This window comes from Oncorhynchus clarkii, chromosome 19 (genome assembly GCF_045791955.1).
Source record: "Oncorhynchus clarkii lewisi isolate Uvic-CL-2024 chromosome 19, UVic_Ocla_1.0, whole genome shotgun sequence".
Lineage (NCBI taxonomy): Eukaryota > Metazoa > Chordata > Actinopteri > Salmoniformes > Salmonidae > Oncorhynchus > Oncorhynchus clarkii.
Genome location: NC_092165.1, coordinates 8,679,060 through 8,696,249, shown reverse-complemented (window position 1 = coordinate 8,696,249; position 17,190 = coordinate 8,679,060). Strand labels below are relative to the sequence as shown.

At 44.1% G+C, this 17,190-nt stretch overlaps 1 protein-coding gene across 1 annotated transcript; it reads left to right on the top strand.

The window, feature by feature from the left end:
* Positions 1 to 700: 700 nt before the first annotated feature.
* On the top strand, positions 701 to 16,822 carry LOC139374689 (PRELI domain-containing protein 1, mitochondrial-like). Its single transcript, XM_071115755.1, has 6 exons — positions 701 to 877; positions 2,183 to 2,405; positions 3,247 to 3,472; positions 5,489 to 5,602; positions 8,496 to 8,574; positions 14,525 to 16,822. The coding sequence occupies exons 2-6, from the start codon at positions 2,314 to 2,316 to the stop codon at positions 14,638 to 14,640; spliced, it is 627 nt and encodes a 208-aa protein (XP_070971856.1). The 5' UTR covers positions 701 to 877; positions 2,183 to 2,313; the 3' UTR covers positions 14,641 to 16,822.
* Positions 16,823 to 17,190: the final 368 nt, after the last annotated feature.

Below are 17,190 nucleotides of genomic sequence, written 5' to 3'. Positions count from 1 at the left end.
GGAAACCCTATTACTGGAACTCGTAAACTACTACATCTATTTAGGTGTACCTGGGACATGAATAGTAAGCCTGTTTATCATACAGATAAATAATACTGCAGTACTAATGTTGAAGCAGGTAACATAAGAAAGACATCTGCAGTATTTGTTTCATGAATGAATTGTGTGTTCCCTATTTATTTTGGATTTTTATTTCATATTGTATAAATATCTAATCTAAATGGGCATTAAGATATTTCTCTAAATGGACATTTACATTTGCACTATTTTATATATTTTTGTCTTAATGATCAAGTATCTATTGCATATCTTATTCAGCAAAATCCATTTAATGCATTGGTGTGTTTGTGGTATAGTTACTAAATAAAGAAATGATGAAACGTTTTTGTGATTACATCTGCCCAGATCGACGTGAATCATGCAAACAGTTCAATCTGCACATTACAAACCTGTTACAGAGACCACTAGAAGGGGATATACCACTGCCAATGTACTGTAGAGGCTACTAAAAACAAATTATTAACAGTTTGGATGTGAATTATTACCTTACATTATTTCAAAATGTAAACATCTCCAAGAACAGACAAATAACGAAAGATATTCCTGTTTAAAAAAAGTATACATCATGACAATGTATCTTCATCGGCGTGGTTTTCACCAATGAAGTCCAATAGAAGAAGAGAGTTGTAGTCCTATCATGAATATTCATGATTAAAGCAGTGCATTGTTGGATACTACACATGCCATTTTTGGACTAGGCAACTTCCCGATTCAATGACGACTGCTGTTACGCTACTATCAAAATAGGGAACATGACGGAGGAAATCTAACTATTGGTGCACTGAAAATCCCCATAAATGCTGCGATAGTATATCAGGTATGTGAACAGTAAATACTTGCCATAGTTCAGTACAGTTTGATAACTTGATATAATCTGTATTTTGAGGAATTAGCTAGCTAAGCTACTCATGCTAACACGTAACAAAACGATAGCTAACGTTACATTTCACTCTGTGAAACTGCTAAAATTATGTCAGTAAGCTAGACAAACCCGTATAGTAGCGAATTACTAGCTAGCTAATAATTTATGTAGCCTTCATAATCGTGCATGAATTTAGTGTTTTTGCCAGCTAGGTTGCATAATAGCACGATCAGTCAATGTGACATGTTCCACAAAGACCAGCACGCTCAATCCAGACAAGTACATTGTAAAGGGAACGGGAGTTATGTTCTTGGCAATGTAGCTAGGTATTAATAGAACAAGATTAATTTCAAAACCGGTATGCTTTTTCGATTGAATGAGCAGTTTGATGGTTGTCACTAGTTACCACAGTCACAAAGTCAAAATGGTCAAGTTCGTAAAAATGAATTAAAACAAAAATGTGCTTTTTGGTCTTTAAATTAAGGTTAGTCATAAGGTTCGCAGTGTGGTTAAGTTGAGGGTAAAGCTTGGATTTTAAGGAGATAATTTGTATGAACAGGCGGGGTTTAGTGATAATTATGACTTTGTAGTTGTGGTAACTAGTGAAGACCTTGTGCCAATCGTCATCTAACGTCACAACTGTCACATGTTGCAGGGGGTCACGTTATTTCCCATGCAACCTGAGCAATGTTGCTTCTCCCCTTGTACAGTATGTGACTGAATCTGTGACAGGTCTAGTAAAGCGAACGGAGATACCCCGCAGGGTGTACTGGTCTAAGTTCATATGATACCTGTGTGTATTTGACCCAGCTGTCAGGAGATACTAAGCTAGCTACTTTTACACAGTACATCCTATTTTGTGGGACTGGCAGCATGTAGCCTAATGGTTAAGCGCATTGGGTCAGTAACTGAAAGGTCACTGGTTCGAATCCACGAGCCGACTAGGTGAATAATCTGCCAATGTGCAAGGCACTTAGCCCTAATTTCTCATGTAAGTCGCTGTTAAATTGTGTCTGTTAAAAAGTGTCTGTTAAATGACTAAAATGATTGAAGCTGCACATAATAACCACAGAGGGCTGTATCTAGCCAGTAGTAGCTACAAACCTAGAGCAGAGCAACACATCTTTTTGGTTCTGTTTTGAACACATACAGTATCTGATGTTATCAGACCTACATGTAGCTGAGATAAAGGTCTGTTCTATTATACCTGTTATCCTGAAATATCCCTCTCTCCCTCCCTCCACCTCTCTTCCTCGCCAGGGTTCAGTGTGTGCGTCAGGTGTGGATGGAGTCAGTAACATCAGAGCACCCAGCATAGTTATCACAGACAGGACAATTCGAAATAGTCCGTGTTCAGACCAACAGCCTGCACATCGGCAGGCAGGGGGAGAATGGTCAAGTACTTCTCTAACGACGTAGACATCAGGACCACGTGGGACCATGTTGTCTCTGCCTTCTGGCAGAGGTATCCCAACCCATTCAGGTACAGGACCTCGCGCTGACCTTTTTATGGCGGATGCCTCAATGATTTGGTGAGATGCGCATCTAGTAGGAGAGAGAAGGGATATGCCTATTTACCATTGAGTAACAAACTCCAGACCCATGGAAAACCTGTCTGCTTTCTCCTACTATCAGCTGTGAATGTGAATCTGCACAAACGGCACCAACTGTCATTCTATAGCCAAACTGTGCATCTGCACTGTTCAACCAAATGTGTTTTTGCAAAATGTTCAGTGGACATTGGTACAAGTAGTCCTTATGCATAGAGTTGTACAGTTTGTTTAACTTTGCAGTCATTGTTTTTTGTTTGATATACTTTCTAAAGTGAAAGAATCGGAGTCTCAGCATCATTATGTTACTGTGGAATTGCCCTGCTCTCAATCACAATGAGACGATGGTGTCTGACGCTGTTAGACAAGTTTAGAAAAAACAACAGTGAGAAGAGTTTATTAAGATGGAGAACTGAGAATGACCACAGTGGAGAAGTGATGCCAAGCTTTGTGAGATCAGAAGGAAGTGACTTAGTCAGTCAGTGGCTTCATTTAGTTTGTATTGTTAATTTCTGCTCTGTATTTAACCCAGCCATCTTTCATTTGACTACTTGATTCAAGGTTTGTATTCGATTGCTAATAATCAAATACAAGTACTTGAAATGTACAAATCTGCAACTATTTAGCAGGTTAAATGCAGAAGTACTGACAATGTTCAAAATTTGTTTGTGGAGTATGTTAAGTGTCGTGAAAATATGTTATGTTGTCTGAACAACTAGTAATTGGACCAACTGATAGCATACCGCAAACATTGTGTGTGTTCCCGTGCATCAGCACCCATGTTCTCACAGAGGACGTGGTGATCCGTGAGGTGACGGCGGACCAGCGGCTTCTCTCCAGACGCCTGCTCACCAAGACCAATCGAATGCCTCGCTGGGCCGAGTTCCTCTTCCCCTCCAACCTATCACGCTCCGTCTACATCGTAGAGGACTCCGTCGTCGACCCGGTCACCAAGAGCCTCACCACGTACACCTGGAACCTCAATCACACTACGTTAATGGTGAGGTACACCCCGACATATGCTCCGTTCTGAGTCGACCCCTAGCCCCTACACCAAGAAGTGAGTAGGGGCTAGGTGTTGATTTGGAACCCAGGGATACTGGTTCCCACAGCGTAGTGGTTGGAGAATGGTGCTTGTAACACCAAACGTGTGGGTTTGACACTCATGCCAGGCACATGTAGTTCATGTATGTGTTTGTTAGTACGTGTAGATTTCTCTGTTTTACTAGGTTGGTGGACGCTCATGTCCCTGTACAGTACACTGACTCAGCACCATGTAGTGTCTTGTATTTGTTAGAAATCCGTGTTCTGTCTTTAGGAGATGATATCAGCACCACCACCAGACAGAGGAACACACTGCGTTTCCCCTACTGCATCTAGCAGCGGAGCACCGCCTATAAAAAAAGGAAACACTGACTCTATTAGTATTGACTAAGATAAGAATGTATCTACGTATTCGCACACAGCCTACGATTGAACAGAGACTTTGATATGCACGTCTACATGAAAACGGCTGTCCAAATAGTGTTATTATTGCATATCTTTAGATACGGAAGGAAATATATTTTCCTCAATGGTTTAGGCTAGGTTGGTATCTGTCCCTTCATGACCTCCAGTGGTTGACCTATATTACAGCCACAAGACCCTAGACATTGACAAGAAAGTGCCCTCTGCGTTGCCCCGCCCCCCTGAGAGACTGGCTTGTTTACTGGTTGCGCTTGTTTGTTTTCTCTAGCAACCGACCGTCTCCAAGCCTACAGCACAATGAATATACTGTTTCCCAGAGAAATTCCTTCATGCTGATACCCACAACGTTTTCCATTGTATATAATTTGTGACATTTCCTAAAAAAAAGAATGTGCAACAGTTCCGCAGTCTGGCTGGATATTGGTTCAGACTGGTAAGCCCTTGACTAAAGAGACACAGACGTGAAATGTATTGTTGGTGGTTTTCTGTTTCTCAGGGACCTGGTTTGTTGGATGAGAAAGAGATGAAGTTGTGTAACCTCCTTTGAGTCAGCCGGGTGGGTGGATATCTCATGGTTTACATCTCAAGTCTCTACGAGAGTCAGAGTTCACTCCATTCTACGGTTAGCAATAGAACAAGGCTTTAATGTGAGAGACTGAAGAGACATTTTATCTCACCATACTTGGTCAATGTCAACTAGACCTACACTACAATCATACACAGACCTTTTCATGATTCAACCAACACTTTGTCCATCCCCTTCCCACTTTGTGTTCGTCTCAAGATCACCAACACTTTGTCCATCCCCTTCCCACTTTGTGTTCGTCTCAAGATCACCAACACTTTGTCCATCCCCTTCCCACTTTGTGTTCGTCTCAAGATCGCCAACACTTTGTCCATCCCCTTCCCACTTTGTGTTCGTCTCAAGATCGCCAACACTTTGTCCATCCCCTTCCCACTTTGTGTTCGTCTCAAGATCGCCAACACTTTGTCCATCCCCTTCCCACTTTGTGTTCGTCTCAAGATCACCAACACTTTGTCCATCCCCTTCCCACTTTGTGTTCGTCTCAAGATCACCAACACATGACGTCTATCTAACAAGATATGGTGCTGTCAACTTGATGGATGAGCAAAGAGGAGCACCATAAGGAACACACAGCCACCCACCCACACCCCACCAGATTATGTCCTCCGTCTAGTTAACGCGAAGCGTTGTGGTGGCGTGCTAGCGAGCGCTGTCTTGTTTTGATTCCAGTAGACGGCAGCTGAAGGAGAGAATGACTCATATCACTAGACAGATGGAACAACTTTGTAATTATCTACAAGATCATATTTCAAAACAAAATGTCAGATTCTTCCAAAACAGTATGTTATTATCGCATGCAACCAGTTCCTCAAAATGAAGTGGAATTGATAACTTGTTCTTCATTCATTTTGCATTGAAGTTGTTTGCTTCTTTATGTATTGTGCCCTATAGTTGATGTCAGCAAACCAACACCACCTGGTTAACAACCCTCTCTCTTCCATCCCTTCCTCCTTTCTTTCCTAGACTGTGGAGGAGCGCTGCGTGTTCCAGGAGTCAGAGGACCGGCCTGCCTTCACGCTGCTCAGACGAGAGGCCTGGATCTCTTCTGGAGTCTACGGCTTCTCCAGACCTATCCAGGTACAGCACCGATGTAGTACAGACCAGCACAACAGAAAATACCACAGCCCCAGAGCAGCTATAGGACAGGCCAGCCCCAGAGCAGCTATAGGACAGGCCAGCCCCAGAGCAGCTATAGGACAGGCCAGCCCCAGAGCAGCTATAGGACAGGCCAGCCCCAGAGCAGCTATAGGACAGGCCAGCCCCAGAGCAGCTATAGGACAGGCCAGCCCCAGAGCAGCTATAGGACAAGACTGCCCCAGAGCAGCTATAGGACAAGACTGCCCCAGAGCAGCTATAGGACAGTCCTGTCTCCCTGTATGGATACAGTGCCTTGCAAAAGTATTCGGCCCCCTTGAACTTTGTGACCTTTTGCCACATTTCAGGCTTCAAACATAAAGATCTAAAACTGTATTTTTTTGTGAAGAATCAACAACAAGTGGGACACAATCATGAAGTGGAACGACATTTATTGGATATTTCAAACTTTTTTAACAAATCAAAAACTGAAAGATTGGGCGTGCAAAATTATTCAGCCCCTTTACTTTCAGTGCAGCAAACCCTCTCCAGAAGTTCAGTGAGGATCTCTGAATGATTCAGTGTTGACCTAAATGACTAATGATGATAAATACAATCCACCTGTGTGTAATCAAGTCTCCGTATAAATGCACCTGCACTGTGATAGTCTCAGAGGTCCGTCAAAAGCGCAGAGAGCATCATGAAGAACAAGGAACACACCAGGCAGGTCCGAGATACTGTTGTGAAGAAGTTTAAAGCCGGATTTGGATACAAAAAGATTTCCCAAGCTTTAAACATCCCAAGGAGCACTGTGCAAGCGATAATATTGAAATGGAAGGAGTATCAGACCACTGCAAATCTACCAAGACCTGGCCGTCCCTCTAAACTTTCAGCTCATACAAGGAGAAGACTGATCAGAGATGCAGCCAAGAGGCGCATGATCACTCTGGATGAACTGCAGAGATCTACAGCTGAGGTGGAGACTCTGTCCATAGGACAACAATCAGTCGTATATTGTACAAATCTGGCCTTTATGGAAGAGTGGCAAGAAGAAAGCCATTTCTTAAAGATATCCATAAAAAGTGTTGTTTAAAGTTTGCCACAAGCCACCTGGGAGACACACCAAACATGTGGAAGAAGGTGCTCTGGTCAGATGAAACCAAAATTGAACTTTTTGGCAACAATGCAAAATGTTATGTTTGGCGTAAAAGCAACACAGCTCATCACCCTGAACACACCATCCCCACTGTCAAACATGGTGGTGGCAGCATCATGGTTTGGGCCTGCTTTTCTTCAGCAGGGACAGGGAAGATGGTTAAAATTGATGGGAAGATGGATGGAGCCAAATACAGGACCATTCTGGAAGAAAACCTGATGGAGTCTGCAAAAGACCTGAGACTGGGACGGAGATTTGTCTTCCAACAAGACAATGATCCAAAACATAAAGCAAAATCTACAATGGAATGGTTCAAAAATAAACATATCCAGGTGTTAGAATGGCCAAGTCAAAGTCCAGACCTGAATCGAGAATCTGTGGAAAGAACTGAAAACTGCTGTTCACAAATGCTCTCCATCCAACCTCACTGAGCTCGAGCTGTTTTAAAAGGAGGAATGGGAAAAAATGTCAGTCTCTCGATGTGCAAAACTGATAGAGACATACCCCAAGCGACTTACAGCTGTAATCGCAGCAAAAGGTGGCGCTACAAAGTATTAACTTAAGGGGGCTGAATAATTTTGCACGCCCAATTTTTCAGTTTTTGATTTGTTAAAAAAGTTTGAAATATCCAATAAATGGTTGTTCCACTTCATGATTGTTTCCCACTTGTTGTTGATTCTTCACAAAAAAAATACAGTTTTATATATTTATGTTTGAAGCCTGAAATGTGGCAAAAGGTCGCAAAGTTCAAGGGGGCCAAATACTTTCGCAAGGCACTGTAGTGTACATCCAGGACTAAAGTAATGTTCGAAGCAGACCTGGGTTCAAATAGTGTTTGCTTTCTTTCAAATACTTTGAGTGTTTGATTGAGCCTGTCTGGGTTGCCGAATGAGTTTGGTTTTGGGACTACTCCATTGGTGACATTGCGCCAATCAGGCTCAAACAAGTGCAGCTAAATTATTTTAATGGATAACAAATACTATTTGAACCCAGGCCTGATGGCTATTGAATACATCCACGTATACGAGGCTCAGAGGACCACTACACTACAGCAAAATAGTTCAAGTACCTCACCTCCAGTTCACCTCAGGACAGACGATCCCTTTTCATCACCAAAGCCATGACCCGTTTAAATGGGAGCAGATATTGAATAGCAGCAGTCTGCAAAGCAGCAGTACATTTGGATTTGTAGCCTGGGAAATCAATTTGAAGGATCTGCTTGCGGTCGTTGTTGGACACCTATGAGAACATATGTATATAATCCATCTATAACTAAAGCCCAGTCTGAGTTGAAAAACAGATTTTCCCTTAAGTTCCACCCAGATATTTGGTCGGACAAATCTAAGAGGCCCACATAAGTATTTTCCACCTCAGCAAGCTAGGCATTCTCTCTCTCTCTCTCACACACGAGAGGGTTTATAGGGTCGAGTAATGGCACAAGAGGAAAAGTGTCTGCAGATGCCAAAACAAAGAAATGGTCATCTTCCACCAGGAATGTTTTCTACGCAAGGCCAGTTTTCTACGCAGGGTAGAATTATTATTATTAGCAGTGTGGGCTAGCCTTGACTACCCCTAGAGAGAGAAAGGAAGTCGAGATGAAGGGAAAGAGAGAGAACAAGAGAGATGAAAGGAGGGAGAGAGAAAGAGGGGGGGGGGGGGGGGGGGAGTACCCTGCTGTTCTCATGTCTCCCCATTTAAATCCTGCTGTTTCCTGTCATGTCTGTCTGTTCTATTCCCCAGGAGTTTGGCTTGGCCCGCTTCAAGAGCAACCAGGTGAAGGCCATGAAGGGCCTGGAGTACGCTCTGACTAACTTACACGGTACGTACTGAAGTAGGAGAAGCAGGGAACCAAACAACTTTATTTCTGGGATTTATGATGTGGTTGGAGGCGATGGGCAAACTTTTCTTAGAGGGAAAAAGTTATATTTTTGGGAGATTGTGTAATGTGGAAAATATGACGGAAAGCACCAAAAAGTATGTCAGTCTCCTCATGGCTGATTGCTGTGGTATGAAGTGAAGTCGTGAAATTAATCACAGCTCCCACCCACCAATCAACTCTCAACACTAACCCTCTCATCATGCCTTTGGGTGAGCAGACGCCAGATCTCTCTCCCCTGGAAGTGTAACACACAATCGTCTGTAGATAATCAGGCCGTGATTGCGTCTCTCGAAGTCCTTCGCCGAGTGGAGTGATACGACGATAATGATTACTGATTTACTGCATGTCTTGAGTATGGCCATTTTCTCGTCTCGGAGATATCCCTCCCTAAAGATTGACACCTACTAGTTCCCACTCTCCTAATTGAACGAGTCTGGTTGAGTCAATGATTCAACCGTTTGTCTGTCTATGTTCAGAGGCTGAAAACATCCCATGTGACTAGCTTAAGCCGTATAGTCACAGACAAGTGTTTGGTCCCACGCGTTGCGTGACTGCGCCATATGCCACAGGGCTTTCAGGAAGTGTTCATTACCCCTTGACTTATTCCACATTTTGTTGTGTTACAGACGGAATTCAAAATGGATTAAATATATCGGTTTTCCTCAACCATTTACACACAATACCCCATAATGACAAAGTGAAGACATGTTTTTTGAAATTTTTGCAAATTTATTACAAATTAAATACAAATCTCATTTACATAAGTATTCACACCTCTGAGTTCAATACTTTGTAGAAGCACCTTTGGCAGCGATTACAGCTGTGGGTCTTTCTGGGTAAGTCACTAGGAGCTTTCTACACCTGGATTGTGCAACATTTGCCCATTCTTTTCAAAAATCTTCAAGCTCTGTCAAATTAGTTGTTGACCATTTTCAGGTATCTCCGTAGATTTAAGTCAAAACTGTAACATGGCCACTCAGGAACATTCATTGTCTTCTTGGTAAGAAACTCCAGTGTAGAATTTGGCCTTGTTTTAGGTTATTGTCCTGCTTATAGGACATATTTCCATTGTTGTGTCTTTGTCCCCTCTGTCTGTGTGCATCATGCCGTCACTACTCTGGACTAGGCCTCAGGTTTATTGCGATGGTAAGTACAGTACTGTCACTAGGTCTCATGTTTGTGGTGGTCAGTACAGTACTAGGGTCTGTCACTACAGCTGGAATAGGTCTCATGTTTATTATGGTGGTCAGTACAGTACTAGGGTCTGTCACTACAGCTGGAATAGGTCTCAGGTTTATTATGGTGGTCAGTACAGTACTAGGGTCTGTCACTACAGCTGGACTAGGTCTCAGGTTTATTATGGTGGTCAGTACAGTACTAGGGTCTGTCACTACAGCTGGACTAGGTCTCAGGTTTATTATGGTGGTCAGTACAGTACTAGGGTCTGTCACTACAGCTGGACTAGGTCTCAGGTTTATTATGGTGGGTCAGTACAGTACTAGGGTCTGTCACTACAGCTGGACTAGGTCTCAGGTTTATTATGGTGGTCAGTACAGTACTAGGGTCTGTCACTACAGCTGGACTAGGTCTCAGGTTTATTATGGGGGTCAGTACAGTACTAGGTTCTGTCACTATAGCTGGACTAGGTCTCAGGTTTATTATGGGGGTCAGTACAGTACTAGGGTCTGTCACTACAGCTGGACTAGGTCTCAGGTTTATTATGGTGGTCAGTACAGTACTAGGGTCTGTCACTACAGCTGGACTAGGTCTCAGGTTTATTATGATGGTCAGTACAGTACTAGGGTCTTACTACAGCTGGACTAGGTCTCAGGTTTATTATGGTGGTCAGTACAGTACTAGGGTCTGTTACTACAGCTGGACTAGGTCTCAGGTTTATTCTGGTGGTCAGTACAGTTCTGGGATCTGTCACTATGGTGACGGTATGGCTACGTTCCAATATCCATACTATTGTACCACTTGTCCAGTGCAGACTGTCTGAAGTTGATCCCTGTGCCCTATATAGTGCACTACTTTAGTCTTATGGGCCCTGGTCAATAGTAGTGCACTGCACTATATAGTACATAAGATACCCTTTCAGACACACCCATAGCTTCCTCCTAAATGGTATGCATCAAATCAAAGTTTGTCACGTGCACCGAATACAACAGGTGTAGACTTGTGTGGATATTGCAACAGAGCCATGGATCTGTGACACCCTCGTCCCAAACCCTTGCTGGGGGATGTCACTCGTCTGTCTGGTAGTAGCTTCTGTAGCCACTAGGCAGCCATTTCTAGAACAATCTCTAGTATCCACAGTAGTTCAGGAACAATGCAGTCCAGTACAGTCATGATTCCCTTAGACATCAATGTGGACAGACATGACCAGCTATTCTAGAGCATTAGATCCTGTATTGTGTTTCTGTAGCTGCTGCAACTACTGTGTACAAAACATTAAGAACACCTTCCTAATATTGAGTTGCAACCCCCTTTGCCTTCAGAACAGCCTCAATGTTTCGGATCATGGACTATAAGGTGTCGAAAGCATTCCACAGGGATGCTGGCCCATGTTGACGCCAATGCAAACTGTTAAAAGTGGAAAATCCCAGCAGCGTTGCAGTTCTTGTGCACCTGGCATATACTACCATACCCCATTCAAAGGCACTTAAATCTTTTGTCTCGCCTATTTACTCTCAGAATGGCACACACACACAATCTGTGTCTCAAGGCTTCACCTATACTGATTTTGAAGTTGATTTAACAAGTGACATCACACAATTGGCCCAGCGTCGTCCGGGTTAGGGAGGGTTTGGCCGGCAGGGATATCCTTGTCTCATCGCGCACTAGCAACTCGTGTGTTGGGCCGGGCGCAGTTCACGCTGACTAGGTCGCCAGGTGTACGGTGTTTCCTCTTCTGGGTTGGATGTGCATTGTGTCAAGAAGCAGTGCGGCTAGGTTGGGTTGTTTCGGGGGACGCATGGCTCTCAACCTTCGCCTCTCCCGAGTCCGTACTCGAGTTGCAGCGATGAGACAAGACTTAACTACCAATTGGATACCACGAAATTGGGGAGAAAAAAAAAGGGCAATTTAAAAAATAATTTTTTTTTAAAATTTAAAGTGACATCAATAAATGATTCACCTTGTCAGTGTGTTTCATGGAAAGCGCAGGTGTCCCTAATGTTTTGTAGACTAGTACCATCATTTTGCCGCGGTTGATGCAAGTGCATGTAGGCTGAAGGAATTCTAACTTGAGATGAATGTCAAGGGGGATTTTATTTTAATGAAAAAAGTAGTTTAGCTGTGAATCATGTAGTTATGATTCACATAATATTCCACTCTAAATTGATTTGATGTAACTTCTGTGATATATTTAATTTTCCTATTCAGGCGACATGAACAAAGGACATTTTCTAGTTTCATGCGTTTTTATTAATTCACTTACTCTGAGAATATAATATTTCCTCAGGGTGCAGAACCCCTGCCAGATCATTCCCCCACATAGTGGAGGATCGTTCCTAGCGTTTTTAAAGCTTTACAGGGTCTCTTTATCTTAGCACCGCTCTGCCTACCCAACCTCCCACTGTGCCAGACTTTTCAGTTAATTGGGCTCCACCGCCTCCACAGGAGCGGCCAGAACCGATACACCGTAGCTCCAGTACTGTGAAAGGAGTTGGAGCAAGGATGATACAGAACTGAGAAATAGTCAAACGAGCATACCAGATGTCCAAGAAGGTTTGATCAAAGTCACGTGCGTCTGGAACAACACCCTATCCACTATGTAGTGCACTACTTTTGACCAGGGCCAATAGGGAGTAGGGTGCCATTTCAGACAGTGTGGTAGAAACAACCAGGGCCAATAGGGAGTAGGGTGCCATTTCAGACAGTGTGGTAGAAACAACCAGGGCCAATAGGGAGTAGGGTGCCTTTTCAGACAGTGTGGTAGAAACAACCAGGGCCAATAGGGAGTAGGGTACCATTTCAGACAGTGTGGTAGAAACAACCAGGGCCAATAGGGAGTAGGGTGCCATTTCAGACAGTGTGGTAGAAACAACCAGGGCCAATAGGGAGTAGGGTGCCATTTCAGACAGTGTGGTAGAAACAACCAGGGCCAATAGGGAGTAGGGTGCCATTTCAGACAGTGTGGTAGAAACAACCAGGGCCAATAGGGAGTAGGGTGCCATTTCAGACAGTGTGGTAGAAACAACCAGGGCCACCTCCTGCTGTCATTGTCCAACATCAATCAGGTTTTTATTCATAACGGAGTGTGTGAGACTGCACGTATTTCTGTTGGTGTGTGCGCTAGAGACTATCCGACCGCGTCGGTGTGTCTGCTTGTGTTTGCGACTGCGTACATACACACACGTCCGTTTGTGTGAAGCGACTAATCTTCCCTCCTGCCTGCATCTCCAGCCACGAGGTTCGCGACAGCGTCCGAGGAAGAGAAGCGAAGAGAAAGAGAGCGGGAGCGAGGGTTGAGCTCAAAGAGCCCAGAGGAAAGATGTGGCTTTGTGTGGAGGCCTCAGAAGCCTTCTATACCCCCCAGAGAGAGGGTGCTCTGAGGGTCAGCCAAGGCAGCCGGCCCTGGGAAGGGACCAGGGCTGTGGTTATTCTGGTCAGTGGCTCCAGACCTGCAGCTGGGCTGGGTTCAGTCAGGGGGAGACGGAGGGAGAAAGGGAGCTACAGTTACTGTAGCTTCCTCCTGTCCCCTCTCTCCTTGTCACTGTTCCCAGTACAGTTACTATAGCCTCTGTCGCCTCTCCTTGGCCCTGTTCCCAGTACAGTTACTCTATTAGCCTCCTCCCTCTGTCCCATCTCTCCTTGTCCCTGTTCCCAGTACAGTTTATCCCCTGAGCTAAGGTTCCTCTGGGCCACATCACGCTATGCTGCCACTGACCCCATCTCTTGTAGGCTGGCCAGACTCGGTGGGCCTGACCAACTCACTGACCAATACACTTTTGTCTAGATCTCTCTTACTGGAGTACCCGCCACCTTTTTCTGAGTATCTTTCTCTCGCCCTCTTTCCTAACTTTCATCTTAGTCTTTCTTGGCCTGTCTGACTGGATCCATTGTGCCTGCCGTGTGTGTGTGTGTCTCTCTTTCTCCCCCTCCTCCCTACTGGTCGCTCCAGATAGGATCTCTCAGCCTCAACAACCACTCCAAGATTGGCTCCTCTCCTCTGACAGTCTAAATATTTTCCAGATGTTTGAAGTATCTGTTAGAAGCATTTGGATGGCCTCCGTGTTCACAACTCACACTGAAGAAGAGGAATGCTCTGCTTGTCTTTGTTGTGACGGTGCTAGTGTGTTGACTAGGAGACCTCTGAGGATGGTAGAGATCTACTTAACTCTAACCCCTACGTCTAAAATAATATTTTATAGGTGGATGGATAGATGGAGGGAAGATTATGATATTGTTTCACACATATGTTTTAAAATTTATTTCCAATCAAAATCCTATTTTCCCTAAACATTTTGACCGTCACTCTAACCCCTAAAATAGCCTTTTTCCTTGTGGGGACAGGCAAAATATCCCCACTTGTCAAATGTTCCTTGTTTTACTATCCTTGTGAGGACTTCTGGTCCCCACAAGGATAGTAAAACCAAACCACACACACTGTTTGAGAGAATGCTGACCCAGGAACAAACCCCTGACCAGAAGTCCTGCTGGCTTCCTCATCATGACAAGAGTCCTGTTACCTGAGCCTTGTGATCTTTCCAACACACACACACACACACTTTTAGACTCAGGATATCAAATCTTGAAGTAATGTGGAGTTGTATTCATTCACTCCAGGTTCACATTTTGCATTCATGGTACCACCAGTTTTGGAACCGAGTTGGTTAGTTTACTGTATACACACTCACTCCATGTCTCTCTCGTCTTCTGCCCACAGGAGAGGCACCCCAGCGCCAGCCCTGCGTCCGGGACACAGTGAAGACTGCTACAGAGAAAGCCAAGACCCTGGCCTCGGCCGCCGCCCCGCAGAAACAGCCCCAGCAGTACGTGTGACAACAGGGGAACATCCACTGCCCCCGGCTGGAACGGGACACTGTGCACGCAGGGCAGGCACAAGCAACACATTCACATGCAACACACAGACTGGCCAATTCTGATCTTTTTAAGAGCTGATCTGATTGGTCAAAAGACTAATTTGTAAGGAAAAACAAATCAGAATTGAGCTGTGCATGCACACACTCTTTTAGCTGCCTTTTCATTGACTGGAAGTTTGCTTGTATCAAGGTCTCGGTGTACAGTATGTGTACAATATGTCCATCTAAACCACTAACAGCTCTGCTCCTCTGGGGTTAGGCTCTGCTCCTCTGGGCTTAGGCTCTGCTCCTCTGGGGTTAGGCTCTGCTCCTCTGGGGTTAGGCTCTGCTCCTCTGGGGTTAGGCTCTGCTCCTCTGGGGTTAGGCTCTGCTCCTCTGGGGTTAGGCTCTGCTCCTCTTGTTTTCATTAGCCTAGCATTAATACATCTCAGGTACTGAGCCCCTGTCTGACTGCCTGCCACAACCTAGGGACATGTTCAATAGGCACCAAACGCGAGAAAACGTTCTCAAACCGAGTGAAACTGAGATAAAAGTATGTGGACAGCCCTTCAAATGATTGGATTTGGCTATTTCAGCCACGTGTATAAAACCAAGGACAGTCATGCAATCTCCATAGACAAACATTGGCCTTACTGAAGAGCTCAGTGATTTAACGTGGCACCGTCATAGGATGCCACCTTTCCATCAAGTCAGTTCACATTTCTGTCCTGGTCAACGAAGTGCTGTTATTGTGAGGCGGAAATGTCTAGGAGCAACAACAAGCTCACAGAATGGGACTTCCGAGTTCCAAACTGGGTCTGGAAGCAACGTAAGCGCAATAATTGTTCGTCAGGAGCTTCATGAAATGTGTTTCCATGGTTGAGCAGGCGCACAAAAGCCTAAGATCACCATATGCAAAGCGTCGGCTGGAGTGGTTTAAAGCTCGCTACCATTGGACCAGCGGAAATGCATTCTTTGGAGTGATGAATCACGCTTCACGATCTGGCAGTCTGACGGACGAATCTGGGTTTGGCGGATGCCAGGAGAACGCTATCTGCCCCAATGCATAGTGCCAACTGTAAAGTTTGGTGGAGGAAGAATAATGGTCTGTGGTGGTTTATGGTTCGGGACCCTTAGTTCCAGTGAAGGAAAATCTTAACTCTACAGCATGCAATGACATTCTAGACGATTCTGTGCTTCCAACTTTGTGGCAACAGTTTGGGGAAGGCCCTTTCCTGTTTCAGCATGTGCACAAAGCCAGGTCCATACAGAAACGGTCTGTCGAACTTGACTTGCCTGCACAGAGCCCTGACCTCAACCCCATCGAACACCTTTGGGATGAATTGGAACGCCGACTGCAAGCCAGGCCTAATTGCCCAACCTCACTGGCTGAATGGAAGCAAGTCCCCGCAACAATGTTCCAACATCTAGTGGAAAGCCTTCCCAGAAGAGTGGAGGCTGTTGTAGCAGCAAAGGGGCGGGGGGACCAACTCCATTTTAATGCCCATGATTTTGGAAGAGCAGGTGTCCACATACTTTTGGTCATGTAGGGTACTTTCTGAACTTATCCAATAGAAACACTTTTCTGTTGCAAAATGTTTTTATACGGTGTGCCATAATGAACACGACCCTGACTTGAGTAAGCTCTGGGATACATCTCTTGTGCACTCAGTGAGGCCTGTTTTGAAAAGCATAACGTGACAAATCAGACATGCCAAATAACAGTGAAGGTACCAAGACAAGCTGAAGAAATAATATAAATTCCACAACACTGGATGCATGCTGGAGTTTGAGAGTGTATCAAATAATATAAATGATTAGTAATTATTGTATTACCCTTCAACTGCGTCGTTTGACTGAATTTGTCAGTGAGGTCTACGATTGATTTGTTGGATATATCAAGCTATATCAAATTAGGAATTTGACTTGACATTTACCAGGGACAGTTGATGTATTTCATTTGTTTTATTGTACATTAATAATGTATTAGTCTGACATTGGTTTGTCTGTCTCTTAATATTTTTTGCTGCATTCCTTTTAAGGTAGAACTAGCTATTATGATTTTGAAATCATTTTGGCTGTGATTTTAGACTGGAGGAAATTGTCATAAGTCTTAACATTGAAAGAATACTGCACTTAAATAAACATCTGATTTAATGTTATTTGGGATACAACTTTATCTATCTTCATTTAGTTTTGGTTCAGGCGTTGTAAACTACTGCATATTATTGTCATGAAATCGGGTAATGTTCAATGCCATGGTTGTCATATTCTTATGAACTAAGTCGCTGTGATGCTATTGCAGTAATCTGACAACAGGGGGCCTGAAACAAGCCTGTAGAAGTTCAGCATGCCAACTATTTAAAGGGGCAGTGCAGTCAGGGATTTATATAAGTTGGAATAATACTGTGAAATTGTCCTTTTTAGCATGAGAGCTGTTGGAAAAGACTGCCTGAACTTATTGCATTTTGCTAAGAAACTATTCTTTCTTTGACGATTTTAACTCTGGCTTTTAATTGTTACCCAGAAC

Coding starts and splice junctions, on each gene's coding strand:
- LOC139374689 (XM_071115755.1), top strand. CDS start 2,314: ATGGTCAAGTACTTCTCTAACGACGTAGACATCAGGACCACGTGGGAC. Junction 2,406..3,246: donor AGGTATCCCAACCCATTCAG/GTACAGGACCTC, acceptor CCCGTGCATCAG/CACCCATGTTCTCACAGAGG. Junction 3,473..5,488: donor TCAATCACACTACGTTAATG/GTGAGGTACACC, acceptor TTTCTTTCCTAG/ACTGTGGAGGAGCGCTGCGT.